Source organism: Chlorocebus sabaeus, chromosome 3 (assembly GCF_047675955.1).
Source record: "Chlorocebus sabaeus isolate Y175 chromosome 3, mChlSab1.0.hap1, whole genome shotgun sequence".
Lineage (NCBI taxonomy): Eukaryota > Metazoa > Chordata > Mammalia > Primates > Cercopithecidae > Chlorocebus > Chlorocebus sabaeus.
Window position 1 is genome coordinate 80,444,568 of NC_132906.1, and position 25,670 is coordinate 80,470,237.

General features: G+C 48.1%; 1 protein-coding gene across 1 annotated transcript in view; it reads right to left on the minus strand.

Moving 5' to 3' along the window:
* STK24 (serine/threonine kinase 24) overlaps nt 1-25,670 on the minus strand; it is a 129,337-nt gene that overhangs the window by 15,520 nt on the left and 88,147 nt on the right. Inside the window, exons 3-5 of the mRNA XM_007960725.3 lie at nt 15,980-16,036; nt 8,899-9,007; nt 8,475-8,632 (exon numbers count right to left, since the gene is read on the minus strand). Of these exons, the coding sequence (XP_007958916.1) occupies nt 8,475-8,632; nt 8,899-9,007; nt 15,980-16,036 (324 nt within the window). The remainder of the gene's footprint in view (nt 1-8,474; nt 8,633-8,898; nt 9,008-15,979; nt 16,037-25,670) is intronic.

A 25,670-nucleotide genomic window follows, 5' to 3' on the forward strand; every position in this document is an offset into this window, starting at 1 on the left:
ACAGAAGCCAACAATGAGGCAGGATATAGTCCTATACGGGCTGGCAAAAGATGACGTGGGGACGTAGAGAACACCCTGAGTCTGGCACAGCTTTCCTGCTGTTCTCACGGTGCATTGTAATCCATCATTATTCCAAGAACTTCAGTGAGAATCGAACACATCTCACACTCACTCTACAGCAAGGAAATGCATAGGCTGAAGCATCGTTGTGGTGGCTGCAGGGCTCTTTAACTATCCACAGGACACATTTACCATGTTCCTGCAGCCTTAGTGAGTACCAGAAATCCCTACTGGAAGCCCCCGAGCCCAGCAGACCACGGGAATGATGCCTACAGCATATTCTATTTCCTTATTCTCAATGAAGATGAAAAGCTGCCAGCAAGTCTTATTCTAAATTCTTTCTACTAAATCTTATGCTGAAGGGGTCAGCCCAGAAGAGCTGATGTTAGAAGTAATACTATTTTCCTTCCCTCTACAACTTGGACTCTTTGCTTTATTTTGCATTGCGTTATCTTAAAAATCAGCAGAAATGCAACTGATTCCAGTCTCTTGCCCCTAGGAGTGGGGAAGCAGATGCACGGGAGCACAGGGTGGGCGAGCACCCAGAACTGTGGCAGCGGCAGGAGGACAGGAGTGAGCAGACACAAGAAGGGAGGATGGAGGAGGGGAAAGGCAAGAACAGAGGTGGCTATCGTGACTCTCGTGCAGCAGTTGGTATGGTTCTTCCACACCAACAGGTGGCTCTCAAGTTTCTGTGATTCCACATCTGTCGGCTTCCCCCAGGCCTCTCAGATTTCGTTACAGCTACTGCTATTTTCAAAGCAGGCTGTCTCCTGGCCATACAGACCCAGAGTCTTCTCATTTTTAAGGGCACATAATTTTGGCGGTACATGTAATATTCTGGTGTTAAGTATACAGTGTGTAACAATCAAATCTGGGTAGCTGGGATACCTCTCACCTCAAACACGGATCATTCCTTTGTGTTGGGATATTCCGAATCTTCTCTTCTGGCTAATTTGAAACACAGTAAATTATTAACTACGGTCACTCTATTATGCTACTGAACATGATCTCTGACGGATGCACCTCCAGACCTCCAAGCATCTCTCCACTAGCTAAATGTACTCGGTGACTGGCAGGCAGGCCCCGGCAGAGGCCGGTCTCTGCTGACCACGTCGGTGATGCGCTTGCCTTGATTTCACTCAGAGGCCCAAGGACTTGCTTTCAGGTTCAGGGGCAGACAATAAGCAGGCAGCAGCCAGCACCGAGGAGCGAACACCTGCTTCTGCACACCACTGTGTACCACGGGAAGTTCACTGAGAAAACCTCTGCCAGCCCCATCTGAACACAACCCACATATCACCCTCCTGGCTTCCAAGGAAGGCGGCCAATACAGCACCATCAAGAACAAACATGCGGGCCGGGCACAGTGGCTCACGCCTGTAATCCCATCACTTTGGGAGCCCAAGGCAGGCAGAGTTCGAGACCAGCCCGGCCAGCATGGTGAAACCCCATCTCTACTAAAAATACAAAAACTCGCTGGGCGCCATGGCCCGCACCTGTAGTCCCAGCTACTCGGGAGGCGAGGCAGGAGAATCATTTGAACCTGGGAGGGCGAAGTTGCAGGGAGCAAGATCGTTAGTCTCGGTGACAGAGCGAGACTCTGTATCAAAAGAAAAAAAACGCGGGCATCCTCCCAGGCAGCCATGCCAGGGGCACGAGGGTCACCCAGCTCCTTAGGATCCCCTCTTTGGACCCTCCTAAATCCAGTCGCAACCCAGAGTATATGGTTCCTGGGCTCTCAGCACCCTGTGTCCCCTCCACCCCTCCTAACTTTCGATTAGTCTAAAGCGATCTCTTCTCCCCAGGACTTCTGTAGGGGGCTCCCACATGGTCTTCCTGCCTGCTGGCTCTCCCGCCAGACATCTAACTATGACTAATTTGGAAACCTGGACTGCCACTTGAATCAATGGCAAGCAATTTGGCATACAAATCGAAAGCCACAAAAATATCCAAACTTGTTAAAACCAATTATTTCGACTTTTAGGCATCTATACTACATTTTAAATTTGGAAAATGGTATATGCTGCCCAAAATCTTCAACAGCAGCATTACTTACGTTTACCCTCAGAAGAATGGTTAAGCTGCTCGTGCACGTTAACTTAATGAAGCGCGACATGTCCAACAGTGTGCTGACGGAGACGCTCACGTCTGAGTCTGTCTATCCCTGCTTCCAGGAAAAACCACAGCACATGAAGAACTTGTGTCTGAGGGTTTTTTGGGGGGTGGGAGGGGGACTCACTTTGTCACCCAGGCTGGAGCCTTGACCTCCTTGGCTCAAGCCATCCTCCCACCTCAGCCTCCTGGATAGCTGGGACTACAGGGCACACCACCATGCCCAGCTAATTTTTAAATTTCTTGTAGAGGCGGGAGTCGCAGGTGGGGTGGGGGGAGGTCTTGCTTTGTGGCCCAGCTTGGTGTTGAACTCCTGGCCTCAAGCTATCCTCCCACCAGGGCCTCCCAAAGTGCTAGGATTATAGGCGTGAGCCACTGTGCCCGGCCCATGTCTGAGTTTTAAAGTAAACGTTATGCGGGGAACAGGCAGTCACCTTCTAAAGCAATTAAAATGAGGTGGAAGGAGAGACCCGTGTGGGGCCATTTGGAAAGATATGAAATGAGACATTAAGACACTGCTGACAGAGAAAACAAACAGTGGTTTCTAATGTAAGCTCCAGTCAAAAGCTGCAAATGCACATATTAACTGCAAACAAATCTCCTGGGGCACGCTCCTGAGTGAGCACCCTGAGTTCTCTGGGACTCTCCTCCACATCGGGAGAGGCAGGGCTCTACGCAACAGCATCCTACATCTTCACAATATCATGTCAAATAAAGTACGCTGGCTACACGTCTCAAGGTACAATCTAAGCGATATTGTTTAAATTATATAGAGAAAATAATTCTAGAAGAAACCAATCAACTCTACAATCAAGAAGAAAACCACAGATAACCCTAAGTCACAGCTGTAACTAATCAAAACAAAATCTGATTTGATATAAGCTTATTACTTAAGCAGATGCAATCTTTAGGAACACACCCGTAACTGGCATCTACAGGCGTACGTGATATTTATGACCATTAAGAGTAACACATGGTTGACCAAAGTGGCCCAACATTACTACATGCGAAAATAAAGCCTGCTGTCTCCTGGTTCACATTCTTCCCAGGCCCTCAGGGCTCCTCTTCCCAGCCAGGCCTGTGGGCAATTCCTGATCCGCAGGCAGGAACAGGGAGGCCGTGGGCTCAGCACCCAGTGACAGGAAGGGCTGGTGTGCAGTGCGGTAGACAGGCTGGCTGCCTGGGTTCTCGCAGCGCATCGGCTCATCCCACCACGCCTTCACTCATCTTCAACAATGCTATTTTTTTCCATCAATGCATCACCAGTTTCCACTTTTCACCATGGTTACACTGCAAACCAAGCGCCATCCCTTCACTGACATACCATCATAGTAATCTTACAAGGAAAAAGGGAGATGAGAGTTCTTCAGTCCAAGACCTTTCTCTAGTGTTGAAACCGGAGGCTTCTTTGCAGTGAGCAGAGTTATGTCCCTTGGCACCATCTCCAAAGGATGGGGACTCCTTCAAACAAACCAAACTTGCCCAAATCACCTTAAAACATTAGTAATGAAGGTTCTTACAACATATGGACAATCAGGACTTCGTAATATCATGCTTAGGTTAAGAACCGGGATTGACATAAGATGCCCTTTGTATGCAAACACATTCAGCAACACCTGAGCAGCCCAGACAACAGGGCACAGGTAGTGCCAGACGTGACAATGCTCAAAAAGGCTCCAAACAGGATCTAAACATATACAAGAAACAGAGGTTTGTATTCCCTTTAGTTCAGTGAGATGAAGAAGCTAGTGAGGCAGGTGAAGTTCATCACTTCTCCCAACCCACCCTTCCTTTGACAATCAGCTTGTGAACCTAGGTGTGACCTGGGCACGTGCCTTCATAACCACCATACCGAACCCTGTCCCCAATGGCTGGAAGGTCTTTCCTTACCTGCAGTGCAGTCTAGGAGGGGAAATGTCTACAAGTCATGTAAGAGAGAATGGAGGGAAAGCTGGGAAGCAGCTGAGTGAGCTGTGAGACCAGAGCAGCCACCAGTGTACCCCAAAGAGCACTGGCTGCCCAGCAGGCAAGTCGACCACTAGAGGGACACACACGGGGTGGCCTGGAAGAGCACCCTTATCAGGCCCTGCTTGCAACAAGAGCTGCCAGTCCAGAGCCATACCCAGTGGGAAACAAAGGAAATCTCAGCCCTAAGGCCCCAGCGTGAAACCTCACTTCTGATAACTTTTGAGACTCGGACACAGATGTGACCCTCATCGACCCTCACCACACGCCTCCTGGGTCAACAAACCTGGAAAGTCAATTCCCCATCAACCTAAGAGTCTGCTCATGATTTCCAGTTCAGAGTTGTTGGGGAGGATCCAAGCAAGTGAAATAACTTCTGACACAAGTCACAGTAAAGGTAAAAACAGACCAAAAATGTGACACATTTTCTCATACTATCTCCTTCCCAACCAAGTGTGCACTCCCAGAAGAGGGAGACCGTACTCTAATCCACCCCAACACTATAACACCTACTGGTCAGATCAGAGCTTCCTGATGGTTTTTTTGTTTTTTATTTTTGGTTTTTTTTTTTTTTTTTGGAGACGGAGTCTCGCTCTGTCGCCCAGGCTGGAGTGCTGTGGCCGGATCTCAGCTCACTGCAAGCTCCGCTTCCCGGGTTTACGCCATTCTCCTGTCTCAGCCTCCTGAGTAGCTGCGACTACAGATGCCCGCCACCTCGCCCGGTCAGTTTTTTGTATATTTTAGTAGAGACGGGGTTTCACCGTGTTAGCCAGGATGGTCTCGATCTCCTGACCTCGTGATCCGCCCGTCTCAGCCTCCCAAAGTGCTGGGATTACAGGCTTGAGCCACCGCACCCAGCCGGGTTTTTTTCTTTTTCTTGAGACAGGCTCTTGCTCTGTCATTCAGGCTGGACTGCAGCGGCGCGATCTCGGCTCACTGCAACCTCTGCCTCCTGGGTTCAAGCGATTGTCCTGCCTCAGCCTCCCGAGTAGCTGAGACTACAGGCGTACGCCACCACGCCTGGCTAATTTTAGTATTTTTAGTACAAACGGGGTTTCACCATGTTAGCCAGGCTAGTCTCAAACTCCCATCCTCAGCTTCCCAAAGTGCTGGGATTACAGGTGCTTGTGAGCCACCACGCCTGGCCAGAGCCTTCTGATGTTGAAAGAGCTCGGGGAAGAAGGCAGCCAAGCTGTGATGTCCTCACACTGCCTCCAGCAAACGCCCAGGGAGGCCCTGCCCTTCGAGGAAGGCGGTGGGGACGACTCAGGCAGACAGGACAGCTCTTGAATAAAGGTTCTCATGTGAGCAGTGATGGTGGAACCAAAAACGGAAGATCTTCACATGGCCCTGTCTCCTTTCTTCATGGCACTGTGCACGATCTGAAACTGCTTACGGGTTGTCTCTTCTACTTCAGGAGAGGAGAGAGCGTGCTGTCTTGTTCACAGTTGTATTCAGTGCAGTTGCTCAGTACGAATTTGTGAATGAATGGCACCAGCTTGATTTTCTTCCTTTGAAGGCACTTAATTTTTTTTAACATGTTTGTAATACACCTTTTTTCCTCTGGAAAAGATTCTGATATATGTAATAATCTCTATTCATTTATTTTGCTTGATACCAGGCAACCTCTCTTTGACTTATGGGTTCACATCATTCTTAACCTCAGATAAGTTTTAAATCTTTAAACTTTAAACATTCTTCTGTTATATTTATTCTGGAGTTTTCTTTAAAAACGCCAATTAGAGCTGTGCATTGATTCTTTCAAAACTCTTTTAAACAACTCTCAACTTGCATCTCAACTAGAATGCCATCTCGCCAGGGCCCCACCCTGAAATGCACGCTGAGGTGCCCACACCACACTGAGGTGCCCACGCCTTCTGCCCCGCCACTCTCTAGGGGTATTTCTCACCTAAGGCAGGTAACTCACTGAAAATAGTGACTACAACACAGCACGCTTGCTCCTAAAGTGCTGTTAATTCTTCCTGTTTACTGTCAGTCTCCCCCATATGAATTTAAGATATATAGAAGAGACTTTTGTTCTTGTCTACTCCAGTATTACTGAAATCCAGAAAAATGTGCCTACATAGAATGGGTTAAATGAAAGAATCAATATGAAATAAATACAATAATGAAAAAGAGAGAGAGAGAAGGAAGAAGGGAGAGGAAGGAAGGAAGGAAGGAGGGAGACGGAGGGAGAGAGGAAAGGAGGGAGACGGAGGGAGAGAGGAAAGGAGGGAGGGAGGAAAGGAGAGGAAAGGAGGGAGGGAGGAAAGGAGAGAGGAAAAGAGGGAGGGAGGAAAGGAGAGGGGAAAAGAGGGAGGGAGGAAAGGAGGGAGGGAAGGAGATAGGAAAAGAGGGACGGAGGGAGACAGGAAAAGAGGGAGGGAAAGAGGAAAAGAGGGAGGGAGGGAGGGGAAAAGAGGGAGGGAGGGAGGGGAAAAAAGGGAGGGAGAGAGGAAAAGAGGGGGGGAGGGAAAGAGGAAAAGGGGGGGGAGGGAAAGAGGAAAAGGGGGGGGAGGGAAAGAGGAAAAGAGGGAGGGAGAGAGGAAAAGAGGGAGGGAGGGAGAGGAAAAGAGGGAGGGAGGGAGGGGAAAAAAGGGAGGGAGAGAGGAAAAGAGGGGGGGAGGGAAAGAGGAAAAGGGGGGGGAGGGAAAGAGGAAAAGAGGGAGGGAGAGAGGAAAAGAGGGAGGGAGGGAGAGGAAAAGAGGGAGGGAGGGAGGGGAAAAAAGGGAGGGAGAGAGGAAAAGAGGGGGGGAGGGAAAGAGGAAAAGAGGGGGGTAGAGAGGAAAAGTGGGAGGGAGAGAGGAAAAGAGGGAAGGAGGGAAATCTAAGATCAGAGTCCTCAGTCACATGGTAGATCAGCTAATTTACTAGAAAGAACGAGAAGAGAATAATCAAGGTGGTGTTATCCAATAAGTTAAGAAACATGGGTTCCAGTCTCAGCCTTACCAAAATCTACACAGATCAACTTTGATACATGGGCCTCAGCTTAAAATAAAGAGAATGGACTAAACATGTAAGTTCCTGGTTGAGTTCTAAAATTACATGACCCCAGGAAAAGGGCTAATGGCCAAGGTAGCTGGAGATGAGAAGCAGCCAAAGCAGCATCCCTCCCATGTGGGGTAGAGACACTCCCAGGCGGGGCACACACCCAACACCAGCCAGGTCTGCTGCGTGGGGGGTGGGGTGGGGGGGAACCCACTAGTCACTCACCAGCCAATGGCTGTCAAGGCCATCATAGTGCTCAGAAAAGTTGTGGCCACCACTACCACACAGCAGTGAGATGGGCTCACTCCTTCCATGGTGGAACCAGGCACGCCTGCAACTTGAGCTACAACCTGGACGCTTTCTAACAGTCTATAGCTTGCAACGGTGACCCTGGGGCTGCAGGGAAAGTCAGCTGGTGCTTCCTGTACCATGTTTAACAAGGTGGGAAGTCTACTGGATACTGGGAAGATTTCTATTTAAAAGCAGCAGCAAGGTTCAGCCCGTATGTGTATCCAAGCATATGTTTGCTCAGAAAGTTGGGGTCCAGGAAAGCCAATTCTCCGTGGATCATGTGGCCTCTTAACTGCGTACAGAGTCCAGAGAAGAGCAGACTGTGGGAACTGAAGTTAAACGAGAGCCCCAGGAGGCAAAGTCCTAGGATTTTTTGTCCCATCTAACAGAGTTCACAAAAGTGGAGGGCAACAGAGAAAAAGAGTATGAGAAAAACTAGGAGAGCATAACACAGGGCAAGTAAAAACAGTGGGAAGAAAGGGTTAGGGTTTCATCTCATGTTGACAAGGACAGGCTGGGAACGAGAATCCTGAGAACTAAAAATAATAGAAAGACCCTGCAGCAGTCACTCAAAGCACTGTTCCTCCTCCATTCTCACACTTCCGTGGACTCCCTCCCTTTCTCTTATGGGAGCCCCTTTCTCTACAGGCCCCTTCAAGGCTGCAGACTCCATGCACTTGCACTTCAACCCCCAGCTGTGCCCAGACAGCAGGTAGAGCCCCTCTGCAGCCGCGCACGCCTCCACCCCTCACCACTGCGGCCCTTCTCTTCCTCCCACCCCGTTCTGAACCCGCTCCGTCCTGTGTCCCCACTGCCACCAAACACACATGGCCTGAGCTCAAAACCTCAATCGTGGTGGGCTGGATCAGCAAAGGTTATTAAATGATACAGCAGCAGACAGGAGAAAACTGTAACGAAGGTTGAAGAATTACTTTACGACCTACCTCAAAGGTACCAGCTTCGGTCCAACTTACAAAAGCTACCAGGCTAAAGAACAAAAGGCGGGAGCCCTCCAGGCCTCGTGAGGCACAGCGCCGCCCTCACCTTCCCCTCACCTTCGAGTCGTAGGCCGACTGTTTGATGACCTCAGGTGCCATCCAGAATGGGGTGCCCACGAAAGTGTTCCTTTTGATCTGGGTGTCCGTCAGCTGGCCGGCCACACCAAAGTCCGCCAGCTTCACCTCCCCGTGCTCAGACAGCAGGACGTTGGCCGCTGCAAAAGAAAGCCAAGGGGGCCCTGAGCAGCGTGGACTTACAATGCCGTGCACTGCCACAAGGGCGTCTTCTCCCCGGCTAGGTGTCGAGCCCAATGAGAACAGGCACCGGGGGCTACACTTTTTCAGACCCCCTCAAAGCCAGCCCAGCCCAGGCAAGGCAAACGTGCAGGACAAATAGGTGCAGGCACCTTCCCTTGAGAAGGTTTCAGTGCAACCCCACCATCGCCTTCGGTATTTCAAAGGAATGAATACGTCCTCTTACCTTTAATGTCTCTGTGGATTTTCTTCTCCGAATGGAGATAATCAAGTCCTTTCAGTATTTCTCTTAATATAGTAGCGATCTGGGTTTCATCTAACGGGCCAGGTTCTAACTAAGAAGAGAAAAAAATTCTTAAACTTACTTAAATGATTATCTTATGAACAGTTTGAGATAAAACAGAAACACTATCCATGTTAATGGACAAGGGTAATTAAAACCTGAAATCATCTTCACTTAAAACACATGATTTTGCCCTAACAATTACAGTCCACTGACAGACACTTAAAAAAACAAAGAGCCCAAGAAAAAGGCTTCGCTGAATGAAGCAAAGCGGAGCCAATGAGGAAGCCGGTGGCCCCGCCTGTGCCTGCAGCTGACCACAGGGCGCCCCTCTGGCCATGGCAGGGGCGGGGCACAAGCTGGGGATTTCACTCCAGGAAACAAACAGCCCAGAGACTCACAGAGCAGCCAGGATCTGTCCCAACATATGTGGTTCCCTTATCAGAAGGCTCACCCCTGGAATCCAAAAACACTTAGGAAAGAAGGCCTAGGAGCCTGGCGCCTCTGAGGATACCCTTGTACTAGAAATTTTTTAAATCCGCAGTTAAAGCTCCCCAACTTGGGGGAACGCAGCTGAAACAGCTTAAATCCTAATAGTTTGGGATTTGTTATATAATCGATATTATATAATAAAAATAATTATTATATTATCCCTGAGGTAATAATTACCTCTGAAAGCTTTTATTCTCAGAAACTCAAACTAATTGTTCCTATTGACTCCTTTATGTCCACAACTGTACAAGACGAAAGGAAGAAATGTCAGGTATCCACATCTCCATTTAAAAGGAAAGTAAAACCAGGGTAACAGGCTCACTTCAAACCAGATGGGAAGCCCCCCGCCCCGTGCCCCCTGCAGAGTGGGGCAGTCAAAAACAGTAATTCCACGGACGACAGCAGCAAAGCCACTGACGCTCCCCGGAACCACAGAAACGGAGCTGGACAGACAGCAGACACAGAAACGGAGCCGGACAGATGGCAGATGTCTAATCAATACAGGTAGGTTCCCCCGAATCATGGTCCCCCCATTCTTGGTTTTCAGGCGTGACAGTGAATGTCTTCAAAGCCCACACCCACACATTTTAGCCAATGGGAAGACACAATCTGGGGCCTTTCACTTAGTTTTAAAAAGATAAGTTATGTGCTTTAAGCCAAAGGGGATGAAAACTAGGGTGCTCCTCTGCGGGAAGCGTCTGACTCAGGCGTGCAGGGACAGACTCAGACTATCAGGGACAGACCCCAATAGTCCCCCTTGCATGTCTCAGCTCCTTCACCGGGACGTCCTGTTCAACATCCGAAAGGGCTTGTGGGGCGCAGGATGGGGGCAACCGAGACAGCCCTTGTCACCGAAACCACAGCCTGACTCATACCTGGCACTGCTTTCTGGCTCATGGGTGAGCTGTGCTGCCTTGGCTTGCAGGCCCGCCCCGGTCTACATAGCAATCCCAGGGTCAGGGCCACTCTCAGAGGTGGCCTCTCCTCACACACTGGCCTCGATGCGACTCTGGCCTGCCTGGCAGTAGACACAGCTGGAATCCAGCCAGCCCGGCCTTCTCCACTCAGGACCCAGGCACAGAGAATGCACTTGTCGCTTTTAATTTGACCTCACACATATGCTCGGAGAAGGTCAAAATGCCCGTGTCCATCGCCTACCAGGAACTGTCCCAAATTCCAATTAAGATACTGCCCAAAAGTTACCTCAGACTAATTACCTCAGACATTATGGCACAGACTCTGCTCCCCAGAACATAGTTTTTCCCAGTTAACTGACCAAAAGTCTTTTTTACAAGAAATGCGTATCGAAACTACTATTCTAAAGAACACCATCTGGAAAACCCTCCCTTGTGGTAAGTCTGTTTTCTCCACATCTATTTTTCGGTGTTCATAGAATGTAGAAATTTTTATTTTCAAAATGAGGAACACAGACTCTTCTCATCACCTGGGTGGAACGTGGGGAGGAGGATAAGATGTCGGAGTGCTTGCTTTTGTTCCCAACCCTGAAGTGCAGGAGAATCCACTCGACCAAAGATCAAAGTCATGTGAGAGGCCAGGTGCGCTGGCTCACGCCTGTAATCCCAGCACTTTGGGAGGCCGAGGAGGGTGGATCACCTGAGGTCGGGAGTTCGAGACCAGCCTAGCCAACATGGTGAAACCCCATCTCTACTAAAAATACAGAAAAATTAGCCGGGCTTGGTGGCACATGCTTGTAATCCCAGCTACTTGGGAGGATCAGGCAGGAGAATCGCTTGAACCCAGGAGGCGGAGGTTGCAATGAGCCAAGATCACACCATTGCACTCCAGCCAGGGCGACAGAGCAAGATTTCGTCTCAAAAAGAAAACCAAAAAACCAAAAAAAACAAACCAAAAGTCACACTAGAGTTGGGTCCCACCTCCCATCTCCTTCTTCACCAAGTCTATGCCCAAGCCAACGATCAATAACCTGTGGCTAGACCTGGACTTAACCACCCTCCCTTCCATTACCAAGTCTCCCGAAAGCAACGGCAGAGCGGCCGGCTGTCATCCCCAAAGGGCACTAAGAAGAAGAGGTGAGGAACACTCATGGAAAATCCTCCCCTGGATAATTAAGGGCTGGCTCTGTGATGACTATCTGCATGGTTCTGCCCTTTTAAATCTGCCCTGAACACCATCCAACACTGACTTACATGCCCATGGGGAAAGAGGAGGAAGAGGAGAAAAAGAGATAAAACTCTCCCTTATTTGGGGAGAAATCCTTCCTGCATCAAAATCCACTATAAAGGGTATTTAGCTGTTGTCTACGCCAGTGCGCCTCATGAGCAGCTCAGACCAGGCCAAGCTCTCCAAGTCATCGGCTGGCGTTCACCATCATGACCATGCTCTCCATCATTCAGGCACTTGCAGACTCTTCAAATAGGACCCAGGAAAAAAACCTAGACCACATCCCACCGCTGGGTGACTTCTAACTCCCCCTCCCCGTGTCTGTCCTCCCCTGCTTCGAAGCTCTGTAATAGGGACTATCAGCTGGGCACACACCCACGACAAGAGACCACATTTCCCAGACTCTAAGCAGCAGCCTGTGGTCACACAACTAAGACCTTGCCAGCGGGACAGACAGGAGCAAACGTGCCCCGTGCCCCTGCTTGGTCTTGGCCCTGAAGCACTGGCAGCAAGAGAGGACAATGGCTGAAGACCAAGGGAAGCCTGGGGCTCCAGATGGTGGAACCACCCACCAGCATAGACCGTGACAGTGTGGGCCAGAGCCACTGGCCCCACGTGCAGGGGAGAAATGAATTTCTATCTTTTGTGAGACACTGTGTTAGAGCTACTAGGATGGCAGCTTGGCCTAAACATTAATGAATATGCCATCTCATTTCTTAAAACCCATGTTGTGGACTCATTTTTTAAGTCTGTCAAAAACCTCTGCCTAAGTGACTGGTTTATGCAGCACAGTCCCTTTGTAATTAGATTCCAAGATTGTCCCTCGGATTCTCTGGCAACGCTAGCTGATCTTTTAACCAGCGAAAACCTCCTGGTCTCAGGCCCTCTGTGGCTCAGCCTCACTCCAGCTCCCCCATTCACCTCCCCTGCCTGCACTGTTTTCCTTGTAGGAAGGAACCTTCTAACAAACGGTGTAATTGACCAACCTCACCAACAGAACAAGACTTTTTACGCTGCTGTGTCCATCGCAATAACCCCCAATGGCCAGAGCAGCTGCTGAGACACAGGAGGCACACAAGTCTATGCCGAATGAAAAATGATTTCCTTCACTAGGCTACAAAGATGGACTGCACTGTAAGTTAGGGTGTCTTGGACTGTGTGATACTACTTATGCTCTTCTAAGTCAGGGCACCCTACAGGCAAGGCGGCTGGAACTAGAGATGACTGACATAAGTAGTTTTCAAGTTATATTCCAAGAGCCCGGTGGCCTTAGGATCATATAAACACTAATTTCCATTTACCATTTTATTTTAAATATTTTTTAATCAACAGACTGAGCACACTCAAATATGTGCATTCAAAATAAAATGTGTACCTATTTTATATTCATGGCTCTTAATAATACTGTCTCTGTTCTCCACATGAGATCCCAAATTTGCATTTTTTAAAAGCTAAAAAGCACCCGGAGAACAGAAAAGGTAGCTGCTAAAGGACGCATCCCCTGCCGGCTGAGGGATGTCCATGCCCGACAGCAGACGTCCACGGGTGACGTCTCAGCAAGCCACCCAAGCAGACCTGGGCTCATCCCAGCCTTCAAGTCACAGAGCCTCTCTGCTTCGTCCTTCGCTCCAAAATGTGGGGCCTGAAATTTATGTATATGCCATGTTGCCTGCCGCCCAATCTTTAACTCGGGGCAAAGTCACTTCCCCTCTCCAGGGTGCCCCATGCATCTGTAAAACTCCGGATGGACTTTCAGTTCCCCTCAGCTCCAGCAGACCCTTGCACCTCGAGAGGACCCAGTGGTGTGGATGTGGGAAAGAAGCAAAGACTGCAACAGCTCCCAGCCTACCTCCAAAACACCCCTTCCCAAGAAAGTGTGGCCTCTTTCCTCCAAAACACCCCTTCACAAGAAAGTGTGGCCTCTTTGAGGGGCTGAGAGCAGGCCAAAAGGGTAAAAATGGAGAAAGACGACAACATCAGAGGTGGGTGGAGGACAGTGTGGGGTCAAGGGAGGCCACAGGCTCTGAGCTGGCAGAGCAAAGGTCAAGGCCCAGCGCTATCTGCTAGCTGGGACCCCTCAACCCTGAGGTTCTCCATTCCAGCACCAATTAAATGAGACGATTAAGGACATTCAAAAAGGAATGTCTGTCCCTTGTCACCAGCACTCCTGAAGCAGAAGCGAATATGGTTTGCTGGAAGTCTCATACCATCTGGGATTTTTAAGTGGAGAGTTTTACCCCCTCCTTCCAACTGTAATGTCTAAAACTTCACCGACTGCAATTCAAAGAAATTCGAAGGTTATCATCAAATAAAATTATTATACCATTAAAAATGAACACGCTAAAGCATTACTGGAATTGCTCTTCTGAAGGACTTAATGTTGGAAAAAGAGTCCCTGTAAACAACTTCGTATATGCTACAAATGAAATTCACTTAAGATAATAGTAAATGTAATTACATAAAACAAGGTAATTTTCTACATCTCTGTAGTATTTCCACAGAATGAAAAAATGAAAAGCTCTTTATGTAATGTGAATATTTATGCAAAGGAACCAAAATAAGTTGTAAAAGTAATCCCACTACATTGCTGTTTTTCCGTTTTTAATATAATTTTTATACCATATTAATTTTTCTTGAAATCTCCCTTTTTAACACCATTTTTATCAATTATTTTTACGGTTTATAACAGTATTTGATTATGTAAATTGGGTACATTAGCCTTCTGGAGATACACAGCTTCAGAAGTTTATCGTCCCCAAAAAAAACTATCAATTGCTATTATTACTGTGAGAAAGAAGTTTCATCTTATTTCTTTCAGAATTAAATTTTTTGTAGAGATGGGATTTTGCTATACGTCCCGGGCCAGTCCTGAACTTCTGGGCTCAAGTGATCCTCCCACCTCAGCCTCCCAAAAGTGAAGAGACTGTAAGTGTGAGCCGCTGTACCAGGCCTAAGAAGTTTCCTCTCAAAGGGGTGTTCTTTCCTTAATGAATCACATCTGTGTAGACCACACTAAAAAAAAAACGCAGCTTCCTTCAGCTCTCCCTGCAACTGCAGTGGAAACCACAGTCCTGTCCTCCTGATGGCTGTCTATCATCCAGGACCCAACCTCTAACACCGCAATGACAGATCTGGCCTATCTTGAAAATCACCACTCACCTAAATGCCCTGCACTTACAGGAGGGGTGGGGCAAGAGTGATCACAGTGTCTTCTCTGCATAACCACAGCAGGGATGAGACAGCAAGTGCTAAACAGCTGTGCGAATTCGTTTGCATTTACTGTGCTTCAAGGATGACTTCAGCTGTGCTTATGATATATGCCGGTTATCTGTGAGCACTGCATCAAAACCCAATAGGAAGCCATGTTTTACACAAGCAAATCACAGACCAGGACGGTACAGTCACCCTCCGCCTGGCTTCCACTACCTTACCTGTGGACTGGAGGCCACAGAAGGCACTTGGGAGAGTTCAGAGGAGACATCACTGGTGCGGGCCAGTCCCACCTCCATGCCCTGGGAGCGGGGAAGTGTGTGTTCCCCTTGGCACGGCCACTACTCCCACATCCAACATCCGACCTCCATAATCACACCCTGCTCCTTACTTCCAAAATGAAAATATTATACGCTTATTTTGGAATCTAAGTTGTCATGTGAAATATGAAACAATGGTGAGATAACAGCCCTACAAAAGTAAATAGAACCTGTTTTGGAAAATAAGCTACCAAACTGTTCTTAGGTGAGATAATTCCAGGCATGATCCTTCCTTGCTTCCTTCTATGAATGGATTGATTTCCCATGAAACAAAACAGCTGGTTTCAAAAGTAGACAGATAGGCTGGGTGTAGTGGTTCACTTTGGGAGGCCAAGACAAGGAGATCACTTGAGGTCAGGAGTTCAAGACCAGCCTGGCCAACATGGCAAAACCCTATTTCTACCAAAAAGTAAAGTAAAATAAAATAATAAAATAAAATAAAATAAAATAAAATAAAATAAAATAAAATAAAATAAAATAAAATAAAATAAACCACCCAACAACAAAACCACAAAACTGGTCAGGTGTGGTGGCATGCACCTGTAGACCCAGTTACTTGGGAGGCTGAGGCACAAGAATCACGTGCACCCAGGAGGTGGCGGTAGCAGTGAGCTGAGATTATGCCACTGCAATCCAGCCTGGGTAACAGGGCAAAGGTCTATCTCAAAAAAAAAAAAAAAAAGTAGACCGATAATTTTTAATGATATTTAAAAAGCAAAAACACTGAAGGAATAGTTTGGTTCCTTTTTTAATGCAACTTGAAAGAAAAAGAAAGGGATACATGCAATGGATTCTTTAAAACCCAGATTTCCTGAGAAAAAGGCTCAATATGTATATTCTGTATCCAGCATAATACTTACTAGATCTAGTGCAGAGCCTCCACCAAGATATTCCATTATTATCCATAATTTTGTATCCTATAAAACAAAAAAAGAAGAGAATCATTTTCAAAATGAATCCAGGAAATTTTTTTTTTTAATAATCAAAGGTTATTTTTCTGTATTATACTGGAGCTACAAAGTTTTACAAACATGTACCAGCAAGGGAAGTGTGTCAAAGTGAGAACTGTGCAGGGGTCCCCAGAGCACAGGGAAACCCCCAGCATGATCTGGGAGGGAGCCATGGGGTGTGCTCGGGGGCCCACACCTGACTCCAGGGCTCCCGGGAGTGCCTTCCACCCACCGCCCCAGGATCTCGGAAGGAGGACTAGTTGTTTCCATTTTTAGGCCACTTCACTGGGGGGATCCTCAGGCACAGCGAGACCTGAGAACCTGCAGCCACTTGAGGCAGCAGTGTCACACACATCAGGAGAGCAGTGCCAAGGCGAGACCCTCTCCTCTTCCTCTCTCCTGCGGCACTGAGCCTCCCCTGCGCCCCTGTCCCCCACTGTGTGTCTCCAGGTCCCTGTGGGCGGAGGGGCCGCCTAGCGTGGCTTCCGACTCGCTTGCCTGTTTGGTAGAAGGGCAGCCAATTCTAGCACCTCCCGATGCTGCCACTCTCCCCGCTCAGGGAGCTTTCCAGAAAAGCAGGCCTGTCCTAACATGCGTGTCTGTGTCTTCTCAAGGCCCTGGCTCTCACGGTCCCCAGCTCTGCGCCTACCTTCCGTCTGGTCTCTCTTGAAGCTGCTCAGCCCTCCTGACTTGCAGAGTTCTCTTTAAAAACACAAATCCCAAAGTGCTACTCCCTGGAAAACAAGCCTGCAAACCTGCCCACCCTCCTGGGGAAGGCAGGCAGTGCAGGGCACGGGGCAGCCTGGGCGGGGTCTGGATCCCGACTCCCACTTCACAACCTAGGGGCCTGGGCAGCTGTCTCCTGAGCTTCCGCACGAGGCCTTGGCCAAGAGCCTGGCCACGGCGAGCAGCCAAGAACCCATGGCTGGCACGGGACGCCACCGCCAGAGTGCGGGTTCACAGTGGGTTCACGGGGTTCAGACATCAGCCTGCTTCACTGCTGACTCAAAAGCTCGATGGTGGGTTTTGCAGGCATGGAGAAAAAGAAAAGAAGAAACTTTTCTGAAGTTCTCTGGTCCCTTTGGGACAGCACTGCGTCCGGCTCTTAGAACACCCAAAGAAGACCCCTCAAGGAAGACCCCTCAGCTTGCCCCACTGCAGGTCTCACTGCGCTGACTCCAAATGAACTCACCCTTGGAGAACACATCCCAACTTCCCGGGCATTTTTACTTTTGGAGGTTCCGCAAGTCAGGAAAAGGCTTCACTTGTCTTCCCCTCCCCACACCCCAGGCAAACTTTACTTTTATTATCTATTGCTCTGATTTTCCTTTCAGGTTTATTTCTCTGCATTTTCCACTTAACAGCAAACTCAAGTGCCCAGGGACAGTGCTGGTGTGCTTGAGTTCAGCAAATGTTAACTGTGGACCCTGTGACCAAGGAAGGGTAACTCATGTTGACTCTGGGAGGCGCTAATGGCAAGATGCACTGCATTTATAAAATGCATTCCTCTCAACATTCAAACTAAATCCTGCCATCTGGAGTTGATTTGATGAGAGTCCAAATAAACAGCCCAAGGTTTAACGTATGTTGAATGCTTTTCAAGCTTTTAAAAGCCCTCGACTACTAAGATAATAAAGACAACTTCAGTCTTGACTGGACAAGCGCGGAAGCCTCAAATGATGTGTCTGACTCCCAACTCAGAGGGACAGGCGTGTTGCTCATTCAATTACCACCCAGTCATGGGCACCTGCCTTGAGGAGGCTTGGTGATCCCAGGCTCTGATTTCAGGGAAGCTTCCATCATCAAGAGTGTCCTTCAGCACACCTTCATCTCACACACACGCTCACCTGCAGGCTACCACAATCTTTGCTCCCGGGGAATGGGCATGCCACAGTAAGCTCTTCCAGGAAAACACCAGTATCTTTCTAGATGGCAAGGGAAATCTAAATGGCTTTTCTCTAAGAGACCTGGGAACTTTAACATTTCTACTCCCACTCCCTTTTTAACAGCTGCTGTTTAACTGGTTTCACTGGCTCCCATCCCTTCTATTTTCTGGGCGTTAAGTTTGCTCCCAGCAAGGAGGCAATCTCCCCGCCTCTTCTCCCACTGCAGCCAGCTGTGCAATATGACACCCTGGGAAACAATCTTTTGCTGACTTAGGGAACTGAGGGTCACCAGGCAGCTTCCTGGAGCAGCAAGGCACAAGTGACCACCTCCTCGTCCATCTGCACTCCAAACCTCTGCCCTCCTCAGTTCGCTGCTGCTCTCAGTCTGACCACCAATATCACTACCTGCCAAGCAAACAAAATAACCTTCACCTGGCTACCTTCTCCTTTCAAGGCGGCCTAGCAGGACACCTCAACCAAGTTTTCTGTGTCGCCCTGATCCTTCCCAGGACGTGGAAGCAACAACAGAACATCCAGAAGCTCTCCACCCAGAGCAAACCCCGCCTCAGGACCAAGGCCACCTCCTTCCTGGAGAGGAAGATGGAGAAAAAAACACAGCCTTCCCGTTTCCCTCCAGCTCATTCCTGGTAGCAGACGCGCTGGGTGGCAAAGCTACCCAGACAAAAGGCTTACCAGAGGGCACTCAGGAAACCAGCTCAAGTCCTTATTGAGGTCACTGCGTCTCAAACACTGGGCTGGGCCTGTGACTCACACACCAGCACCAACAACCAGAGGGTGGGATATCACATCAGGAAAAGCTCCACTCTGGGTGGAACCTGCTTTTCAACCTCATTGGGTGCGTCACCACCAATGGGTTCACCTTGCCCGCTGCCTAGACAGAGGCGATTCATCAAGACAGGGGAACTGCAATTGAGAAAGAGTAATTCACGCAGAGCCGGCTGTGCGGGAGACTAGAGTTTTATTATTACTGAAATCAGTCTCTCTCAGCATTCGGGGAGCAGAGTTTTTAAGGATAATTTGGTGGGTGAGGGGAAGCCAGTGAGCCAGAAGTGCTGACTGATCAGAGACGAAATCATAGGGAGCCAGAGCTGTCTTCTTGTGCTCAGTCAGTTCCTGGGCGGGGTGGGGGGCACAAGATCAGATGAGCCAGTTTATTGATCTGAGTGGGACCAGCTAATCCATCAAGTGCAGGGCCTGCAAAATATCTCAGGCACTGATCTTTGGAGCAGTTTAGAGTGGGTCAGAATCTTGTAGCCCCCAGCTGCATGACTCCTAAACTATAATTTCCAATCTTGTGGCTAATGTTAGTCCTACAAAAGCAGTCTGGTACCAAGAAGGTGGTCTGCTTTGGCAAAGGGCTGCTACCGTCTTTGTTTAAACTATAAACTAAGTTTCTCCCAAAGTTAGGTCAGCCTATGCCCAGAAATGAACAAGGACAGCTTGGAGGTTAGAAGCAAGATGGAGTCAGTTAAGTTCAATCTCTTTCACTGTCTCAGTCATCATTTTGCAAAGGCAGTTCCAGGTGTGCAACCATTCCAGCCGCTGAAGGTTGGCCCAGGGGACTGCATGGAGCCCGCTAGACACAGGCAGCAGCTGCACCCCTGCCTGGCATCCCTGGGGCTCTCTTCCTGTGCGCTGCATGCACCAGCCACTAACAGAGGAAGACCCCAGCACCCAACGCCAACCATGAAGGATGGCAGCTTTCCCCTCCTTCCCATGGAAATGGGAGGAAGTGGAGGAGGGGCGGGGACAGGAACACATGGACACAGGGAGGGGAGCATCACATACTGGGGCCTGTCAGGGGGTGGGGAGCTAGGGGAGGGATAGCATTAGGAGAAATACCTAATGTAGATGACAGGCTGATGGGTGCAGCAAACCACCATGGCATGCACATGTATACCTATGTAACAAACCTGCACGTTCTGCACATGTATTCCAGAATTTAAAAAAAAAAAAAAGTAAAGAAAGAAAAACGAGACAGAGTAAAGGCTGGGTCTCAGTCTTCTGGTGCCCACAATGTGGGCCGCACTCACACCACGCCCCTGCAGCACTGCACTGGCAAGGCAGGACAACAGTCAGTCAACACGGGCGCCAGGAGAGGGCCCTGAAATGTGCCTCCGTTGAGATCCCAAAGAATCGTTTCTACCACCAATAATCCGAAGGAAGAAACGTTCTAAGGCGAACACACGGATAAGCTTGAGAAAGCAAGAGACAGGCTTTGGGGGCTGCAGGCAAGGCTCTCCTTTTCAGCCACACCAGGGGTCCTCCACCCCAGCACTGACTTTTGGGGCTGCTCAGCTCTGTTGTGGGCCTCCCCATGCACTGCAGGGTGTTTAGCAGCACCCCGGGCTCTGCCCACTAGATGCCAGTGACACACCCCAGGTTCTGATAACGTCGTCAGTGTCCCCCAAGGGCAAAATCACCCAACTGAAAACCCCTGAACTACACCCACGATGGACACTGACAAGTATGACATGGTTCCTGGGCCAGAAGCACTGTTCAGCCATTCTTCCTTATCTTGGCTTACACACTGAAACTCCGGCAGCAGAAGATCAACATTTACCAGGAGACATCAGGCAAGTCATTTAAACCCTCTAAATTCTTCATCCACAACAAGATGGGAATCAGATCTGTGCTTCCAACCTCACAGTTCCCAGTGACAATTAAATGAGATCATGAGTAGGAAAGCACTTGGCAAAGTTCATGGTGCTCAACAGATGCAAAGTGCCATCAGCTTTATCAACATCATTACCCAGAAATGCCTCTGAAGAACCTGGTAAATCCAAAAGGGCCCAATGAATAATTCTAAGTAGTTTCTGAGCAAAATGAAGCCTGGTACAATGATTCACGTATTCTGCACCAGAGGCCTCCAGGCAGGAGCGTCTGAGTGGCAGCCTGTTCTCCCAGAAGGACCAAGCTCTGCCCTGCAGATGTGGAACCACTGTCCTCAAAAAACCTTCCAAACCATGACTTCTGAGGCACACGTTCCCCAAGAAAAATAAACCAGCAGGATTCTCAACACAACCATGACTTTAATCGAAATAATGTCATGTTTTTTAAATGACCTCAAATAACCTACGTTATGAATGACCTCATGATACAATTTTCTCATCAGGGAAATAAAAATATTCATTTAATTAATAAATTCAGGAGTCAAAATAAGTATATAGAGTGAGAAGTCTCCCTCCCACCCTGGGCCCCCATTACCCAGCAAACCAACCCTCCCTGCCCCAGCAAGTCATCACAGCATCTAATGTAACCTCAGAGAAAAATAGTTATGCACATACAAGCAAATACCTACAAAATCTTACCCCCCTTTTACCCAAACAGCAGCATTCTACACACACTGTTGTCTATCTTGCTTTTTACCTAAAGTTTCTTAAACAGCAGTCCATATCTACCAGTAAAGGACTTCATTTTTTAACCATAATTAGCCCATGCCTTATTGAGCTCCCATTGTTTCCATTTTTTGCTCTGATGGCCAGGTGTCAAGGACGAGCTGCACACTTGTCAATTTTGGTAGGTCCTAGAAGTAGACCCGCTGGGTGAAGGGACTCCATCTGAATTAACAGATACTGACAAGTGACCCTCCCAAGAGGCTGTCCCCTGTATGGCCTCAGCAGTGTCCGAGAGTGCTAACTTCCCCCTTTACCATGCCACGGTGTCATCAAGTTTTTTTTGTTTTATTTTTATTTATTTTTTTTGTCGTTGTTACAGGCTGAATTGTGCTTCCCTCTCCCACACACCCATGATTCACATGTTGGGAGTCCTAATTCCCAATACTGCAGAATGTGACTCTTTTAAAGAGGTGACTGAGTTGCAATGAGCTCATTAAGGTGGGCCCTGATCCAATATGGCTGGTGTCACAAAAAGAGATGAGGAAACACACACACACACACACACACACACACACACACACACACACACACACACACGGGAAGACCATGTGAGCATACAGGGAGAAGACGGTCATCCACAAGCCAAGGGGAGAGGCCTCACAAGAAACCCACCCTGCCAACACCTTTCCAGGTTTGTTAGCAAATGAATTCCTGTCGAAGCCTCCCAGTCTGCGGTACTTTGTTCTGGCAGCTCCACCAAACTAAAGCCAGTTATTCATTCATACACAAATGATGCTTCGGGGGAGTTTTATTTATCTTTCTCCTATTGTAAGGCTGACCATCTTTATATATTGAAGAGTCATGCATATTTTCTTTCCTGTGAGCTGGGTATATCATTTGTCCGTTTTTCTATTGGGTTACCGACCTTTTTTTAAAAGCAGGAGTTTTTAACATATTGGGAAAATTCGCCTTCTGTAATAGGAGCTGCAAACACTAGCTTTTGCTTCTGGTAGGTTTTGCTTGCAGAAATTAATTTAATACAGACATAGTATCAATAACCATAGCACTTCCAGGCAAACTTGCCCCAAAGTATTTGGAAGTACTTCCTAAGAACCCGGAATCGTTGACTGGAACCAGGGCCCCCACATTAACAACTCTCGCAGGAGCTTGGCAGAGGTCACACGAACCCACCAAGGTTTTTTTTAAAAAAAAAAAAAGACAAACAAGAAAGGGCAGATGCCACACAGCTAACAATGAAGATTTTAAAACAGGAATTCGAAATTGCAGCTCTGCTCTGCACCTGCAATGCCCTCGGCAGTCTCCACACTTCACCAGCTGTAACCAAAGGCTGAGACCAAGAGGTATAAACAGTGCAGCGGGCTTTATTAAAATCACGCGGGCTCCAGACTTCCTTAAGAGTGTTTTTGTAAAAGGTACCTTTCTGCGCAGATGACACATGTGGCTTCAAAACCTTAAGGCCTGGTTTGCATCCTGCCTCCACCCAGGCCAGCTCTGATGGCAACTACAACAAGGCCTTGCCTACGAGCCTCCACTTCCCACCTGCCCACGGGTCTCATGTGCATGCTCCTCAGAGGGGCTTCAATGGTGATAAAGTGAGGCCGTGTACACAGCAAGACTCATCAACTTTAACCACTGTTACTGTGTTAACTCTACAGCGTCCTCTGTCTGAACTGTAGGCTTGCGAACCCGGGAGAAATCCAAGCCTGCTGCCCAATTTACCTTCAGAGCAGCCCCTGACCATCTTCAAAGTGCAGGAACCATTCCTGAGCTCGAAAAGCTTATCTGGTTGTTCCTCAGGCTCACAGATGCTAGGACTTCTCGACTGATTCATCCAACACATAACGTACCTACTAGGTACCCAAGGTGGCTGAGGGGGGAACGCAGAGTGAGTAACACCCCAGCTCTGGCTTTCAGGAACTTCTAATAACAGAAAAGTGGGCAAATAATTAGCATCAGACAGCCAGCGGCAGATGCCACAAAAGAGACAGGGAAGGCCTGGTTGCTCAGGAAGATCCGTCTGACCTCCAGGAGGGTGGCGGCACCTGAGCTGTTCCCTGAAGGGCTATGACCTGCCAGCCTGGGGCAGGGGGTGAGTTTCTCACAGGCTCAGGTGGAGAAGACCAGCAGAAGGTGAGGAAAAATCCTGCTCGCTGAGGGCAGCTGGGAATGAGAGGGACACCCTTGAAGCCAGCTGATGGGGTTCAAAGTTCATTTAATAAGCAATGGGAAGTCACCGAAACTTCTGCTAATAGAACAAATGACCAGCCACTGCCTACAACAACAAATACCCAAGACAGCCAGCTCTGCCAGGACAAACAGCAACAGCGGGTAGGCAGGGGAGAGAGTGGAGATGGGTGCCTACATTTCTGTGACATTGAGGAAACATTCTGGTGGGATATTCACCAAGCCAGCTGCTTCCTTTGTTGGCTCCCGTGTGCATAGATATAAACCTTTTTCTCCCATTAATATGTCTTTTATCAGTTTAATCTGCAGGCCCCAAATGCCGAACCTAACAGAGAGAAAGAGTTTTTCCTTCCTGACAAGTGAACTATTGCCAAATTTTTAACTCAAAGGGCACATTGGTCATATGCAAGCCACTCTAGGTAAATAAAGTCCAGCCCTATCACTTATTATCTTTATTTAATAAGAGGACCCTATAGTCACAGGAGAACATTACGTCCTGTGGGTCACTCTTCCCATGCACTACCCTAGTTCCAAACTGCATTTTGAACTCTTACATTATCTCAGCAACACAATTAAAGGGGTGGGGCAGGACATACAATGCTGAGTTGGACTAACGTCCAGGGTCAAAGCTTCCACGCAATCAATGCGGGGTAAAGGCTCTGGCCTTCCGTTCTCCCAAGTGATCATTATTAGAAAAGAACCAGCCAGCAGTGACAGCTTCCAGTGTTGGAGAAAACCAGGATTGGAGAATGTGGAAGGAAGGCCTCATCCTCCCTGGTGTTCGCAAACAAACATGTCCACCTTAGGCACACAACAGCTGAACATCTCCAACCCACTCCCATAGGGAAGGCAGCCTACATTAACAAAGGAGTTTCTGTAGCAAATCACGTCACTACTACCTGAGGAGGCTTCCCACAGTGAAGAAGAGGCTAGATGGAGAATAAGAAGTGTTCTCTGGAGAAAACGAGGGAGTGCTGCAAAGATGTACGGGGACCAGCCCAGCACAGAAAGCCGGGGAGCTGCCTGGCTAGGGTAGAGAGGGAAGCACTTGTTGTCCTTCCCTTTCAGACACCAGGCACTGCGCTGGGTGCCTGGTGTACATCATATCACCAGTCCTCACCACATTCCCTTTAAAGAATGCAGGAATTGGGGGTAGAGCTGGCCCCTTTAAAGAATGCAGCAGGAGCATGCCGGACCTGCATCCCTTCTCATCTCCCTGTCAGCACTGCCTTCTCTGCTGACCCTAAACTAATGTCCAAATTCCCAACAGGTGGCTTAGTCACTATTTTTAGGGATGAGCATGGGGTAGGGGGAGATCACTGCGGATTAGGAGAGGGAAGGGAGATCCCAGGCTTCCCTCTTCCAGAGGGCCTCAAAGGCAGCAAAAGCAAGGAACGTTTTCTTGTGCTGGCAACAAACAGTAACTAGGAGAAAGGCCACGGTAACATCGACATCAACTTAAACAGAGGGGTGTAAAATAAAACCTGAAATAACACAAAGAGGAACAAAACGAAGCAACTGAAAATTACTGGATCACATCCTCACATCAAAGAAAAAAGTCAAAACCATCACTACAAGTTAGCTACAAATAATACTGGAAACACTGCAACACCAAAAGCTGTACAATCCAGCCAAAGATTTATTTCGAGAAAACCCACAGCATTACATACATTCATCACTAAGCCAAAAAAATACTAAATGTTCAATCCAAAAGTCTAAAGAGGAAAGCAAAGAACAGAATAAAGATAAATGCATAATCAAAAATATTGGGATGAGAAATGAATCCAATCATTTTTAAAATAGATAACCTCCAATTACTATAACCAAGGAAAAAAATAGGTAACACATCCATTTGCAATAGAGCAATAAAAGGAGAAAACTTTTAGACAGGAAAAAAATGTTAATGCAATACATAGCAAAATTTTACAGTAGTAAATTTGTACAGAATTAGACAATTTCAATAATCTATTAATAAAATTTACTCAAGAAAGAATAACAACTATAGACAGAAAAGGTTGGGTGAAGAAATAGATCAACTCACCTCCTTTAAAGTGTGTGTGTGTGTCTGTGTGTGTGTGTGCACGTGCCTATGTGTGTCAACAAATCAACAGATCGCAAAAGGCTCAAATGGTTTTGCCCTTGAATAATTCC